At 42.3% G+C, this 17046-nt stretch overlaps 1 protein-coding gene across 3 annotated transcripts in view; it reads right to left on the bottom strand.

The window, feature by feature from the left end:
• SUCLG1 (succinate-CoA ligase alpha subunit) overlaps positions 1 to 10385 on the bottom strand; it is a 35158-nt gene extending 24773 nt beyond the window's left edge. The window contains exon 1 of one of the 3 annotated variants that reach the window (XM_005655225.2): positions 10192 to 10385. In XM_005655225.2, coding sequence (XP_005655282.2) covers positions 10192 to 10288 — 97 coding nt within the window. In that variant the 5' untranslated portion in view covers positions 10289 to 10385. 3 annotated transcript variants of the gene reach the window in all.

Here is a 17046-nt window from a genome sequence, read left to right as displayed (position 1 = left end):
GCATCTGCGACCTACACCGCAGCTCACACCCATGCCGGATCCTCAACTCACTGAGCAAGGCCAGGGATTGAACCCGAAACCTCATGGTTCCTAGTTGGATTCGTTTCCACTATGCCACGACAGGAACGCCTAAATGTCACTTTTAAAATAAGACATTGACTACAGAAACTGACTAAAAGAATAAACAATAAAAGATACTGTTCTATTCTCCAGAATCTCCTCTTTACTGAGAACCACAATCTTGTAGCGTTTTCTGAATTAAGAAAGAAAAGGATAAGTTTGTAATTTCACTCCTCAGAAAGAAAAAGGGGACTCAGATACTTAGCTCAAATTAAATCCAGGGACTAAAAAGTAGGTATCATTCCTACTAATAATATTTACTAAACAGCCACATGCATTCCCCATTGGACTCAACATATTTAAGCCCAATATCTCTAAGCAAAAGATGAGCTAAGAGGCAAACTTTGTTGGAACTAAGAACTACTCTAGGAGTTCCTGTTGTGGCTCAGCAGTAACAAACCCAACTAGGATGCAGGTTCGAACACTGGCCTCGATCGGTAGGTTAAGGATCCAGTGTTGCCATGAGCTGTGGTGTAGGCTAGCAGCTGCAACTCTGATTAGATCCCTAGCTTAGGAACTTCCATATGCTGCTGAAGGTATGGTCCTAAAAACAAACAAACAAACAAACAAAACTATTCTGCAACTCATTCCCCAATAATATTAACATTAAATGTTAAGTCAAAGAATAAAACTTGTCTAAAACATAATCCAAAATTACTTAATTGAGTCTCCTCTGATTTAAGACTCAAGACCTCAGATATAAAGGAAATAGGGAAAATACAATAAATAGGAAAAGTAGATAAAGGAGAAACATGTAAAAAAAAAAAAAAATCCAAGCTATTTTTAGCAACCTACCTCAATAAAAACAGAAATCTAAGTAGTTCCTAAAGCTAGATCCCCATATTTCAAAAATTAGTAGAAAATAGAGCACAGATAAAGTAAAATTGTGGGATACCTTCAAAACCCCAATGAGAGCCCCAATCTATTGTCTCTATAGCCCATCCCTGACCCTTTCAAAGGGCCAGCACCTACCACTGAGGTAGCCCATGAAAGCCAGGCCCAGAAAAGAACATCTCATCACAAATTTGTCCAGGATCCACTCAATGCTTTTTGCCTCCTAAATCTTCACATTTCAGGTTCCATCACTGATCTGCTTCTGGCCCTTTGAGTATGCTTGATTATCTTTAACTCCCATACTGATCTCAGCTTCCAACAACTTTGAATTTGGAGTTACCTCTAGGAAAGAGACAGGCCCAGAATACACCCTGACCAACCAGGAGAATTCTGCGTGTACACATGTCAGCTACGTTCTCTGACTAGACTATGCTGAACAAGGCACCCAAGGGAGCACTGAAGGTCACATCCTGGCCCAGTGAGCATAGCTAAACACCTGAACCCAGGCCAGCAAAACACTGTGACAGGAACTGTGGCCTGAGAGCCCATCCTAGCCAGTGCCTGTCCTTGGCTCCCAGTTCTCCCAGCTGGAGACCAGGAACCACAGTACTTATGGAAGAACTTTGTCCCCTGCTGCTATTCCTGGCAGAATCGGCCTCAGTAGTCCCTCCCATTCCTGGAATATTCAATACAGGGTCCATCTATTGGGAGTATCCAGAGAGGAAAAGTACAAGATTTGATTACAAGATCAAATAAGATCGGGATATCTGGAGCCCATACTTGAGAAAGGAAATACTTGCTTTTTGAAGGTAAAGTTTAGTCTCACAAGTACTCTTATCCTTTGTTAAAGTAGAGATCAGACAGTTCACTTCTCCTTTCACAGGAGCAGGAGTGGCCCTGTCACCCTGAGAAAGGACAGGTCTGCCTGCATCTGTAAAGCATGGCCTCTAGACCAGAGCAGCTACCATCACCACCTTCTCCTACGCCTCCTACTCCAGCCCTTCTAGGTCAACTCTATGAAGCTGAAGCCTTCCCAGCACCAGACCCCTGGTGCTCATAAAACCTGCATCCAAAAGCGAGATGAACAGCAGCTCACCTCCCGGCCAGCCTCCTCGCCCTTTGGTACAGCTCAGCCTCTGCAACGACTCTGCCATTCTATAGCATCTAGTGAAGTGGATCTTGGAAGATCCATCATGCCTGTGTGTGTATGTGCACTCCGCATCTACTGTAGGAGCTCCGACTCATTCAGAACTAGCTTCAGGTGAGCTAGAACTAATGACTCTCATCACCTTCAAGCCAACCCCAAAACACATGTACAAGGATAAGGAAACAAAATTCCTGACCACATTCTGTCCTGACAGAAAACCTAAAAGATGTCAGATGAAGTATCATTGGTACTGCACAGGAGAATGCTAGAATAGTCTGGTACTTATGAAACCCAGAGGAAAACCTTGGTGCCCAGCAAGCCATGAGGATGTTCCATAATCACCACAAAAGCCTTTTTAATCCCCAAATTCACCCCAAAGCAGAAGACGACTCTGCCCCAACTCTGACCCTTCACACCAAGTACACCTTCCCAGGGGCCCTGGTTGTGAGGAGGACCTCAGTCTCTGGCCTCTCCATGCCACCACGATGCAAGTAGCAACCAGAGGCTCTATTTAAGGTCATACGGTTATCAAATCAATGATAAGTCTTACCATTGCTGACATCAGAGAATTAAGGAAATTCTCTCTGCTTTGCCACTGGTGTGCATTCACATGGGAATCATGCAAAATATGCTTCTCTTCCAAGTAAAACTCATCAAATGTTAAATCACTTATTCGCTTTTCTCATTCCTCCCTGCCTTAGATAATCCAAGCCCAAAATCATGAAAGCCTCTCTTCATCACCACCTCTGCATCTCTTCACCTTCCCTCCCACAACCCCACCAACTCTCTAATTGGGCTGGTAAAGAGAGAAGCTACTAGCGGCTGTAAACATTAAATGTGGCAGCCTGGCTCTTTGCATTTTCTTTCCCTACTTGATTTCTTCTCCATCCAAATTATTAATCAAATACCTTAAGTAATAAAAAAAAAAAGTCTATTCTCCTTCTTCTGAAGAAGGCAAAATGGTTTAAGTACAAATCTTCAGTTGTCTGTCCAGTACTTAAAGAATTCAATCATATTTTAGTTTTAAATAAAGATCTGGTCTCTATGACAAAACCACCTAAAAACTAGAGTTAGGTGTTTCCTAAAAATAAATCTAGAACATAAGGGATATGTCAGGGGCCAAACCATTTTACAAATACTTCTCACCTTTCAATGAGAGAGTCAATGTACTGAATTTCCTGAGATTTTCACTTGCATTAATTCATGAAAAGTCCATATTTAAATAAAACATTGTACAGTGAGAGATCTTTAAATCTTTTGACATTCATGACTTTTGAATATAATGGGGGGTTTGTAGGGAATCTGAGATTAAGAAGAACAGAAACCGTAAACACTTTCATATGATATCTAATAATCAACACCACACACTGCATGAGACAAGTGCACATGTTTTGTTACTTTTTTTACTATATCATTTCAGGCTAAATTCTTTCAAGATTAAGTAACATCTAAATACTTTAAGAACTCTTAACTGTAAATTCCATGAGTGTAAGGACCAGGTCTTGGCCACCCTGGAGTCTCCCATGGCATTTGGCACAGTGCCTGACAGAGTGAGTGTACAGGAAATGTTCGACTGAATTTCAAGACAAGAGGTAGGATCTATGAGAAGACAGACGTATAGTACTAAATATCAGAAGTTGCACCTCTTTTTGTGTGAACTGGAAAAATGTCAATCTTGAACTCCCATTACCAGGAAAGGGGGGAAAAACCTACTACATCTGCTTTTGTACATGCAAAGATCATACGTTCCCTAAAAATTTGTATAGAGAACAGCCATAAATGCTATTAGCAGTCCTCAAAGCTGTATCAATCTGGTACAAAGTCCAAGCTCATTTTTTTTTTTAACAAATGAAACTGAGGAAGTGGAAATATAACACAGATGGACTATTTTACTATAGGAGAAAAAGAAAGAACCTAGAGCAAAACATACACAGGCAGTTAAAGGCAATGACAGACCAGGAGAGTGGTTTCATCACATGTAACGGAAAGGAGAACAACCTTAACAACCTAAGCAACACGAGGGGCCAACAAGAATGAGGGGTCCAGAGTCAAACAGAAAAACAGACAAAGGCCATAAATAAGAAACACAAATGGTGACAGACAAAGGGTAAATCAACATATGAGGAGATATCTGATTCTTCTAATATTAACAAAACAAGTATTTTAATTAAATATTAAGGCAGCAGGAAGGCCCGAGGTCAAAATTTTCCAGTGATGAAGGCGTTAGGCCACCTCTAGAGAATGTGGTAGAGTCACTTTGTTTTCAGGGTCTTAGAAACAGGCCAGTCTAACCTTGGGACTGTGCCCCAGGAGCAGCCAAAAACACAGCCCCAGGAACCAGACAGACCTGGTCTTGAGTTTATGCTCTGTGGCTCACCAGCCAGGTGACCTGGGATAGGTCTTTTGATCTCCCCTCACCTAGGTCTTCCCACCTGTAAGTGGAATTACAGCTGCTCATGAGGCTGTGAGGTTAATATGAGATGATGCCTGTAAATTGGGTAGTAAAGTGCTGGTACACTCCCTAAACTGGGTTCACATCCTTATCTGAGCACAAAAGTAAGTCATTTCCAAAAAAGCTCCAGAATATATAATTCATATTTTAAAATCAAATAAGTCCAATCTGAAGTGTTTTATGTCCTCCTGCATGTCCTTTATATGCTTATGTATAAATATACTAATTCATGTCTACATATGACAGGTAGTATGCATACACAGACTAATAAATTTTTAACATCTGAAACATTTTGAAAGGTGCAGTCTCACTGTAAAAATGGAGATAATAATATTATGTACCTCACAGGCCAGATGAGAACTGGAAGAGTTAATATACATAGCATGCAGAATAATAACTAGGGTAGAGCAAGGGCTAGTTCACCATTTACTCCTTGTCATCATTATCATTACTGACACAGGATGAAAAGACCAAACCACTCCGAGATGTTCATTGGGCCACATTCTCTGCCAGGCACCAGGAGTTCTAGGATGAACAAGACACACTGAGGCCCTACCCAAATGACACTTCCTTCCCTGTAGGATGGCTAAATGTTAAACAGAGAAACACAAAAGTGCCATCTAGAATAATGGTTATGAAAGAAAGGGACTGAATGGTCTGAGAGAGAAATGTGTATGAGGCGGCCAGCTGTGATGTCCTCCTGCTCACGGAGAGCAAGAGCATCGTTTACAGATGGCTGTGGGGTAGATGATGCAGGCTGTGGCCAATAAGCACCTGCCCAGATGGAACTCAAACCATGGACGGTGTAGTGTGACCAGCACTGGGCTCCTAACCAGTAACCTCAGACCCCATTCATGAAAATACTCTTTCAACTCACCTCTCAAACTATGTCCTTGTTACTCATTTATTCATATATTCCTGGTTTTAACAAACATATACCTGTTAACCATGTGTATTATGCATATATAATGTAAAGGCTATTGAGGCCCACACTATAGGACCTTAAAGTATAGCAGAGTACCTCCAGTGGCTCACTTCCAAACCCCAAACAATCCACCACTGAAATCAAAATTATATATTCACTTAACATTTACTTACAAATGAAGCTAGTTGGCTCTAAGTACCATATTTCATTAAATCTAAGCCACCACCATTTTAAGAAACACAACTAAATACTAGTTTGAAAAGAAATGCTGCCAATTTAATATAAGATATCATCAATTATAAGACACATCCCAATTTCAGAAATGCTACAATGTCAAAAAATGTGGGTCTACGGCAACAAAATGCCCATTCTTTGGTGAAATGAAATTGCTTGCTTATGCTTAGAGAAATTATTTTCACATCCCCAACTACATTTCTATAGGAAAACAAGGTTGAGGTCAGAAAATCAAGCCATTTTCTCATGGCTACATTGATACCTTTAGATTGAGACCATTCTGCATTTCTAAAATAAAGATTTGGTACTTATATGCAATAACAACAGATACTAGGTATCAGAAACATCACTGCTGAGGTTCCGCTTTTTCAAACTACACATCTAAATGTCTTCCCAATTCCAAAAACGGCCTACACAACTTGGCAAACACATGAAAAAGGCAGGTGGCACCTCTGAGCAAAGCAGTAACCTTCTCAACAAGCCAGTGAGGTTGCCAAAAAAAAAAAAAAAAAAAAGAAAGAAAGAAAAATCAGAGCTTCAAAAAAGAGGCTTAAAGATCACATGGTATGTATTTAGCAGAAAGGGCACTGTAGATTCAGAAGACCTGAGCTCTAGTACCCATTCTGATATTGGTTTGGAAACTTTTGGGGCTTATATTCACATCTGCCAAACAAAGGTATGGGACCAGTTGATCTGTGAGGTTCACTTTTTGGCAACAAAATACCTTAATTCTGAAGTTCAAAAATACTGGCTCTTGAATAGACATTTTTCCAAAGAATACATGCCAATGGCCAACAAGTACATGAAGAGGCACTCAACATCATTAACATCAGGGAAATAGAAATCAAAGCCCTGCTGAGATTTCACCCCACATCTGTCAGATTGGCTAGTACCAAAAAGACAAGAAACAGTGTTAGTTGTATGCCTTTACTAGGACTGTTACTGGTGCAGCCACTATGAAAAACAGTATTGAGGTTCCTCAAAATATTAAAAATAGAACTGTCATATGACCCAGCAATTCTACTTCCAAATATTTATCTGAATAAAACAAAAACACTAATTTGAAAAGAACCCCCACAGGGAGTTCCCGTTGTGACTCAGCAGGTAACAAACCCACTATTATCTGCAAGGATGCTGGTTCTATCCCTGGCCCTGCTCAGAGGGTTAAGGATCCAGTGCTGTCAGGAGCTATGGTGTAGGTCGCAGACGCAGCTTGGATCCTGAGTGGCTATAGCTGTGGTGTAGGCCAGCAGCTGCAGCTCCCATGTGACCCCTAGCCTGGGAACTTCCATGTGCCGTAGGTGCGGCCCTGAACAAAAAAAAGAAAAGAAAAGAAAAAACCCCCCATGTTCATTACAACATTAGTTATACTTGCCAAGATATGGAAACAACCCAAGTGTACATCAATAGATGGATAAAGAAAACGTGGCATATATATCAATAAGCACACACAGATACACAATATAGAACATTATTCTGCTGTAAAAAAGAGGAAATCTTGCCATTTGTGACAACACAGATGGACCTTGGGGACACTACAAAGTAAAATGAGACAGAGAAAGACAGATACCATATGATCTCACTTATATGTGAAATCTAAACAAAACGAAACAAGAAAAACACAAAACTTGAGCTCACAGGTAAAGAACAGATTGATGGTTGCCAGAGTTGCAGGGGGATGAGGGCCAAGTGAAAGGTACAAACTTCCACTTAGCAAATATGGTCATGAGAATGTAATGCACAGCATGGTGACTATAGTTAATACTATATTGCATATTGAAAGGGCAGTAGCTTGGGAGTTTCAGTGTGGCACAGGTTCAATCCTTGGCCTTCGAACTTCCACATGCCATGGGAGTGCCCCCCCCCCGCCCCAAAAAAGAGAAGGAGTAGATCTTAAAAGTTCTCATCACGGAGTTTCCATCATGAATGAACCCGGCTAGCATCTATGAGGACACGGGATTGATCCCTGGGTTCATTCAGTGGATTAAGGATCCAGTGTTGCTGTGAGCTGTGGTGTAGGTTGCAGATGTGGCTCAGACCCCGAGTTTGGCAGCTACAGCTCCAAATGGACTCCTAGCCTGGGAACCTCCATATGCCAAGAGTGTGGCCCTAAAAGGACAAAAAAAAAGTTCTCATCGCAAGAAACAAAAATGTGTAACTACGTATGTTGATGGATGTTAACTAGACTTATAGTGGGGATCATATCACAATATTATCACACAATATCAAAATATTATGTTTTACATCTAAAACTAGTATAATGCTTCATGTCAATAAAAGTAAAAAAAATACTGTTCCCTATTTATTCTCAAAAACCCAATTTATAGGAACTACTGGCTCATGTTTAAAACAACCTTGTAAAACAACTTTATACTTCTTGAAAATCACCATTTCAATTTCAAAGGTGCTTAGGAAATCTTTAAACTTTCTCATAGAAGAAATCTTTCTTATTTTTCATTTAATTTTCTCCCACTACTTCAACTGGCTCTCTTTTTTCATAGGAACTGATTTTGTTGTCATTGTTTGCTTAGGAATTTCTAAATATTCTAGGCTGCCACCAAAGGGTCTCTGGAAGGCATCTACAAGTATTTAGGGTTTTTTTTTTTTCTAACTCAAATCAACATTGTAACACTTATGACCTTCAGCACAAAATGTACCATCAATTAAAGCTGAAGATAATAAAGGAACAAGATCCTCTAACAACTCTAGTTGTACTGCTAACCCCAGAGCCAAAATAATTTGTGATCATCTTTAAAAAAAATAGTTTGCAAGATGATATTGTTGTGGCTGCTGTTTTTCTAGCAGGATTGGAAGTGGGCTTGGAAATATGGCATGGGAGAAAAAGCTGTGGGTCAGAGGTTTTTAAACATGAACCCTGCAGTTTGCAACCTCTCTGATATAGGAGATACTTTGGTTTATAGCTCAGATCTCTCTATTAATAACAGCTAATCACATGAGTAGGATAAATGAAGGCCACTCTAGCAACAAGAAGATAACTAGATGATCTCTTAAGGCCTCAAGATTCTGAAAGACTAGGAATAAAGTTGTTCCAGTTCTGCAAGAAAAGTATTGTTAAGTATTGCTAAGGGTGGATTCAAGATCCTCATCTTTTAGACATCTTTCTTTCTTCTCTAGACTCTCCTAAGACAGCAGACCTCTGAGGCAAAGATTCAGAAACTCAAACAAGCAAGATGCCAGAAGATAAAGACGTGGGTATAACCAATCCCTTTTCTCTTTCTGCCTACAACACCCTCAATTATTTTTTTAAGCTACATAATAAAAATCTCCAGAAAACTTTCTTCCTACTTACCAAAGTTTAGCCTCAAGTGATCTGGTAGCTAAGCATAGCTATAGAGTGTACAGTCATAGCCGTACACTTTTAGAATGCAGTATTCTCAGTAAATTGTCTCATCCAATATTCAGCACAGCAATAAGATGACAAGCAAAGTAGAAGAAAGAGAAAGAGAAGAAAACTTTGGTTAAGTGCCTGTTACACCCCAAGTGCTTTATATAAAGTGTTTCATTTTTTCTGCATAGTGAACCCAGATCATCCTGTACTTCATTTCTAGGATGCACATTTTCTTTCACTTTTTAACATTCTTTAAATCAGGATGCAACGGACAACCAATGGTGTGTCACAATTTTAATCAGCAACCATTTTCCACCATTAGTGGCGGACAAATCAACAGTGCATCTTACAAGTGATGGTATCTCTGGGTCACTAAAATATGGTGTTATTTTCCTGGGATTTGAAAGAGAAATGGAGAAACAGATTTAGAAACATGCCTCTGAGTTACTACATAGACCGTATAGACTAGCCAGACTTCAAACTTGATGTGGCTGATTCCAAAGTCTTTTCCTACACAACCTACCTAACAACCACTGAGACTTTGAACAAGAATTTTCAATAGTCAGCATTACCAGCAAGCGTGGGTATTAAGTTTTCAGGAACTGAAGGATTCACACCGCGTGGTGGAGATATAACTTGGTTAAGGTCCCAGCCTAAGCTTCTAGTTTTATGTGCTGTGCGGACTCCCGGTGCAGAACCCACCCTAAAATCTACTGAAAAGGACAATTACAGATGTAGGACCCGCCGCACAAAGCTCAGCTTCACCCTCCAATTTCCTACTGATCTCCTACTCCTACCTCTCAACCCACTCACCCTTCCAGCTGAGCTCATCCTAGACCACCTCTCCAAAAGAACAATTCTAGATGCAGCCCTCATCCCACCACTCAGCACCGCGGGATCATGGGCGTGCTCCCCGGTCTGCAGGGCTCCCAGACCCGAATCCTGGCTCAGTAACTCTATGTCCCCACCCGAAACATCCAGCAAAGCTCCCTCCATTGCAAAGGGTCGCGGATTTGGGCCCCCGCCGAGGTCCCGCCCCGGAGGGCCCAGCCCCGGCCTAGACCGGGGCGCGGGTCCAACGAGGCCGGGAAGCCGCGGAGGCTCGGAAAGAGCGCCCCAACCGGACTCACAGAGGAAGGAGCGCGAGAGGAGGCGGGCGGCGGCAAGGCCGCTGCTGCCAGAGGCCATGGTGGCGGCGGCCGGGGCGGCGACGAGGCCTGCGGTCATCCGCCAATGACACTCCTAGGCCCCCTGGAATCGGCAGGGGCCGAGGCGCGAGAAGGAAGAGGGTGGCCAGAGCATTTGCCGGTATAAATTTCTCTCTGCAGAGGCCTCTTTACATACACTCCGCCTCCGAAGGTGGAGAAGAAACAGCCATCCTAATGCAGACGTGTACAATAACTCGGCTTTTCTCTGGAAACGTGGATTTGATTCTATATTAATTGTAACGGCAGCTCAGGGGAAACCCCACTGAAGCTGGACGGCGCAAGATGTTGTGGGAAATGTAGTTCGATGGCTACAGCTTGTTAGTGGTTTAGGGGGACCTTACGGAAGGGAAGGGGAAAGGAGAGAGTCAAGGGGGAGGGCTGTCAAAAGGAGTGAGGAAACAGTGAGGCTGAAATAGGAGTTTTAACTAAGAAACCCCCCCCCCCCCATCTTGGCTAGAAAGACAGCTGCAAGCCTTTCCAGCTAGGCTCTGCCTCATACCACCTTTCTTGTAATAATGTAGCAACTGTGTGCCCTATGTCCAAGTCCGCAGCCCTGCTAATCCTGTAGCTAGCATTGCTTATCAGTTCTGCTTCTGTAACCTTGCTTGCTCAGTTTCTTAGGGAGGAACACTGCTTGTGGAAGGGGGGAGGGCCGGGATGCTTACATGGGAAATTCAAGACCTTATAATGTATAAAATTTGCTGAGAACAAAGACCTGGTGCTCAGACTCTGGAGGTGACTCATCTGAGCCCACACTGGTGCTGAATAAACCTTGCTTTTCCGTATCTCTGAGTGCCGTTTGTCTCCTTCCACTGCCACGGTTTTTGCAGTTTCTGCAACAAGGGAGGTGAAAATTGCTGTGCAGGAGTTCCCGTCTTGGCGCAGTGGTTAACGAATCCGACTAGGAACCATGAGGTGGCGGTTCCGTCCCTGCCCTTGCTCAGTGGGTTAACGATCCGTTGTTGCCATGAGCTGTGGTGTAGATTGCAGACCCGGCTCGGATCCCGATTGCTGTGGCTCTGGCGTAGGCTGGCAGCTACAGCTCCGATTAGACCCCTATCCTGGGAACCTCCATATGCCGCAGGAGTGGCTCACATAAAGGCAAAAAGACAAAAAAAAAAAAAAAAATGCTGTGCAGAACCTTCCATGTCTCTTCTAAAGCCCAGGTGCAGACCTCTCATCATTTCCCCATCTACCATATGGAGAGGGGGAAACTCCTTACCGCCTTCCTTTGTGAAGACCAGAAAAATTACAGAAGTGAATCTGAACTCTGTAGTGAAGATAAGGATATGACAGCAAAGACCAAAAGCTACCTTACTGGCACTTAACTTCTTGAAATGTGGAAATTTCATTTACACAGGCTAATAATAAATGTTCACATATTGAGATATAGAAATCTGGCTTATACTTGAGATAACTTGAATTTGATGCTAAAATAGCCTGTTTGTGGTCCAGCAAACATATGTTGTACATCTGCTTTAATTATTAGAGAAAAGGACGCATTGACCACAAATAAAGAATGTCCATGTGAAAAAATAAACATTAGGAGTTCTCTGTGGCTCAGGAGGTTAAGAACTCTACATAGTGTCTGAGAGGATGTGGATTGGGTCTCTGGCCTCGCCCAGTGGGTTAAGGCTGTGTGGGTCACAGGTGTGGCTAGATCTGGTATTGCCTGTGGCTCTGGTGTAGGCCTACAGCTGCAGCTCCAATTCAGCCTCTGGCTTAGGAACTTATATATGCCATAGGTGCAGCAGTAAAAAGGAAAAAAATTAATAATAAAGATTAGGTGCCTCTCTTTCTGGGACACCAATGCTGGTACTATGTCTGGAATCTTCCCCCAAAAAATAAATAAATAAATGTAAGAATTTTGTATATGGTCAGGATTAAGTCAAGATTGGATTTAATTAAATAAATGAATTTTGTTATCAACAGTAAGCTGACATAAGACTATAGTTTGGTTTTCTCTCTCTCTTAAGAGAACAAAGTATTCTTGCTACCATTCAAATTCTATCAGGGGCTTCTAGGTAGGTTCAGTATGAAGACTCATTTTAAGTAGCAAGACTCTTCTGAGCACTCACACAATAGTTATTTGAATTGCTAAAATGCGTGATAACAAAAAATATAATATGGATATGATTTTAATGAATTTTTCTTTTCACAAGGACCAGGATTTTAGTTTGTTTCATACACTGATGTATCTTTGGCACCTAGAACAATGCCTGGCACAAAGAGAGAACTCAGTATTTACTGAATTGAACTGAGCCGATATATAAAAGGAAAATCAGGAGCTCCCATTGTGGCACAATGGAAATGAATTCGACTAGGAACCATGAGGTTCTGGGTTCGATCCCTGGCCTTGCTCAGTGGGTTAAGGATCTGGCGTTGCCGTGGCTCGGATCTGGCGTTGCTGTGGCTGTGGCTTAGGCTGGCAGCTGTAGCTCAGATTAGACCCCTCTCCTGAGAACCTCCATATGCCATGGGTGTGGCCCCCAAAAAGAAAAAATTAAAAATTAAAAAAAATAAAAGGAATACCATATACATTTATTTCTGGAATCCACACACAATGTTTGATGCTCCTAAGCATATTTCATTTGTGAATAATAACTACAGCTCCACCCCAGTTCTATAGCCCATCAGTGGGAGACTATTGCACCAGATACAAACTATACAATTTTTCTCTTTTAAAAATTTTATTGGAGTGTAGTTGACTTACAATCCTGTATTAGTTTCAAGTGTATAGCAAAGTGAATCAGTTATACATATACCTATATATCCATTCTTTTCCCAAATAGGTTATTACAGAATATTGAATAGGTTTCCCTGTGCTTTTCAGGAGGTCCTTGTTAATTATCTATTTTATATCTATTAGTGTATATGCTAATCCAAACCTCCTAATTTAACCCTCTCCCCCATGTTTCCCCTTTGGTAACCATAAGTTTGATTTTGAAATCCGTGAGTCTGCTTTGCAAATAAGTTCTTTTGGGAGTTCTCCTCTGGCCCAGCAGGTTAAGATCTGATGGTGTCTCTGCAGCTTCTCAGATCGCTGCTGCGGCACAGGTTCAATTCCTGGCCCAGGATCATCTATCTACATGCCATTGACACAGCCAAAAAAAAAAAGGGTTTTGTATCATTTCTAACAGATTTCACACATAAGTGATATCATGTGATATTTGTCTTTCTTATACCATTTATCTTTATAGGAAAATTGACAGATCTGGGTTCAAATTCCAACTTTACCACTGGCTCTGTGACCTCTAGAGTCTCAGGTTTTCTCACTGAGATAGTGAAGAAACTCCCTAGCTTATAACAGTGTTATGACCAGTTAATGCATTAATATGTAAAATTTTTATAATACCTGTAAGCTTTCAATAAATGGTAGTTATTATCATTTAAGATAAGAACTTTCTTCTTCACTTGGGGAGGTGATATTTTGAAGTGGTTAGTGATGAGAGTAACCAGATGTGGGAGAGGACGGTCCTGTTTGGCAACAATCCCAAAGCACCTCCACATTGTGAGTGGGGCACCTAGAAGTTACACCTTTCCTGACTTGGATAAGTGGTGTTCCGACTTGTCTTTGGATTCTCACTCGCACTCCCCTGCAGCTCCAACAAGCAAAAAACTGGAATTCCTTGAATGAGGGAAGTCTTTTGAGTCATGAGTTGTCAGTTTAAAGTTCTGGAAGAGAGCTCCTAATCAAGGAAAAAAAAAAAAAAAAAAAAAAGGCATTAAATCCCAGGCTAACTACCTGCAGAAATTTACAAGCCCACCTCATGCACTGGAGTACATCTGGTCAAAGAAAGCTCAGGAAAACTTGAGTTTGGATGGCAGACCTAATCTAGAGATTAATGTCAGCTTCCTGCCTGGAGAATTCTAGGCAGGTGTTGGCCAGAGAAGCCTTCATTGGCAGGCAGGGAAATATTTGATGTGGCAGGATGTGTAATACTCTCATGGCTGAAATGTATGCCAGAGAAGCTGAGCTTCCCCCTAAAATGACCACCCACTGGGGCAAGAAACCCTGGAATGAAGGGCCGTGGAGGACCCCTCCCCCAGCCCTCACGAGCAGGAGAGGAAGAGGGATTTACTGGGGTCAGTGGAAGAGCACACAACTCACATCAGAATACTGTGCAGATGGAGTCCCCTAGTCAGGGGAGGAGCAAAGGAGCAGAGGAGGTACTGAAAAACCCACCTAGAGCCAGAAACCCAGAGCATGTGGACCGTCAGTAGAGCACCTCAAATAGCACCATAAGAGAGATTTTATACAAACCTCACCCCACCCCTGCAGGCCAAGAACAGGGGAGTGAAGGGGAGGCAGAGTAGAAAGAGAAGAAAAGAGATCTTGGTTCCTTCCAACTGCAGACTGGGGAGCCACAGATCATAGTTGACCTGGGAGTGGAGAAGGTGCTTTGTGTTAGGTAGACAACTGAAGTTTTAAATTGGATTGAATGGGACTTATAATCATTCACTTTTTGAGCATTTTTTATTAAAGTATAGTCAATTTACAATGTTGTGCCGATTTCTGCTGTACAGTCAAGTGACTCAACCACACACACACACACATTCCTTTTTTATATTATTTTCCGTCATGATCAATCCTAGAAGACTGGAAATAGTTCCCTGTGCTATGGAGTAGGAACTTATTGCTTATCCATTCTAAAGGTAATAGTATAATTATTCATTTTTATTATTTTTAATAAACTATATGTTATTTATTTATTTATTTTGCTTTTTTTTTTTTTTAAGGCATCACCCGTGGCACATAGAAATTCCCAGGCTAGGGGTCAAATTGGAGCTACGGCTGCTGGCCCACACCACAGCCACAGCAACATGGGGTCTGAGCCACATCTGCAACCTACAGCACAGCTCACAGCAACGCCAGATCCCCAATCCACTAAGTAAGGCCAGGGAACAAAGCCGCATCCTCACGGATACTAGTCGGATTCATTTCTGTTGAGCCACAACAGGAACTCCTAATTATTCTTTTTTTTTTTTTTTTTTTTTTTGTCTTTTTGCCTTTTCTAGGGCTGCTCTTGCAGCATATGGAGGTTCCCAGGCTAGGGGTCCAATCGGAGCTGTAGCCACTGTCCTACACCAGAGCCACAGCAATGCAGGATCCAAGCTGCATGTGTGACCTACACCACAGCTCATGGCAACGCCACATCCTTAACCCCCTGAGCAAGGCCAGGGATCGAACAGGCAACCTCATGGTTCCTAATCGTATTCGTTAACCACTGAGCCACAACGGGAACTCCTGATTATTCATTTATTCCCACAGATCAGAATTCGAAAAGTACAAAAATATTATATTGTGATAAATCTCCCTTCCACCTGTCTCCCCATCACCCAGCTCTCCCCAGGGAAACTCATTATTATCCATTTTCTTATGTATCTTCCAGATCTATTTCTTGTATATACAAATATACACATATATCCATCCCCTCACCCCCATCACCATTCTGTGTTGCCACTAATGTGGGAGGAATCGAGGACAACTAGGACTTATGAGCAGGGCTGGTGCCAGAGTCAGGAGACTAGCAGTCAAGGTGACTAGTGTTCCAGGTGGTGGAAAGAGGGTGAAGGAGCACTCTGGGGGTCCCTCTACAAGGCCACTAATCCCATTCAGGAAGGTATCACCCTCATGACCTAATTTCCTCCCAGTGATCCCACTTCCTAATACCATCACATTGGAGTCTAGGGTTTCAACATATGAATTTGGGAGAGATAAACATTCAGAGCATTGAAGCTAGGCCTTCAACTTCTTTCTGGAAAAAAAAAAAAAAGCTGCCTTCTGAAGTGAAAAATAGCTTCTTTATCCCTAGTGATATAAGTACACTTAAAGAGAATTATATTGCAGCCAAGAGAGGCTCAGGCCTCTGGGGCTGATGAGCCAGTCTAAGCCCTTAAGCTCCATTGTAGGTATCACTCATTCCTTCATAAAACATCGAGAACAGGGAGCTTGTATCCTTGGCTTTTTTTTTTATGGGGCATGGTACCAGATTTCAGACAAAGTTTCTGCTTTTGGAAAATGGGGAGATTATTTTCATCTGAATACAGCTTCAAGGAGAGATGGAATCTCACAGCACGTTTTTGTTTGCTTGTTTTTGTCTTTTTAGAGCCACTCCCGGGGCCTATGGAGGTTCCCAGGCTAGGCGTCCAATCAGAGCTGTAGCTGCCCACCTATGCCACAGCCACAGCAACATGGGATCTGAGTCACGTCTGCAACCTGCACCACAGCCCATGGCAACACTGGATCCTTAACCCACTGAGTGAGGCCAGGGATTGAACCTGCATCCTCATGGATACTAGTCAGATTCGTTTCTGCTGAGCCATGACAGGAACTCCTACCTTTTTGTTTGTTTGTTTGTTTTTTGAACCTAGCATGATTTTAAGAAAGAAGCAGCTAACACCATGGGCTCTGTGATGTGAGCAGAAGCAGGCTATGTCCCTCTCCCCTTACAGGGACTGGCACCGCTAGTTTATCTGTCTTTTCTAAAGAATGAGGATGAAGAACTTTCTGACATGCACTTACGGGGCCCTCTTTGAAGGGTTATAACAACTCTGAAGGGGAGGTGTTGTCTGCATTGTACCCTTACAGGAATGTCAATAGCTTTGACCTCTCCTTTGGAAGAAATGGCTTCCAAATATAACTTCTTTTCCACATACTTGAGCCCTGGGGCAGATTCGGTCTCCTAGGAAGCAGACTCTGAATACCCCCTGCAGGACTACCCTGGGGACCAACTCTTGTTGAAGAGAAATGACAGAGCAGGATTGGGCAGAGAG

Source organism: Sus scrofa, chromosome 3 (genome assembly GCF_000003025.6).
Source record: "Sus scrofa isolate TJ Tabasco breed Duroc chromosome 3, Sscrofa11.1, whole genome shotgun sequence".
Classification (NCBI taxonomy): domain Eukaryota; kingdom Metazoa; phylum Chordata; class Mammalia; order Artiodactyla; family Suidae; genus Sus; species Sus scrofa.
This window is presented reverse-complemented; position numbering and strand designations above follow the sequence as displayed.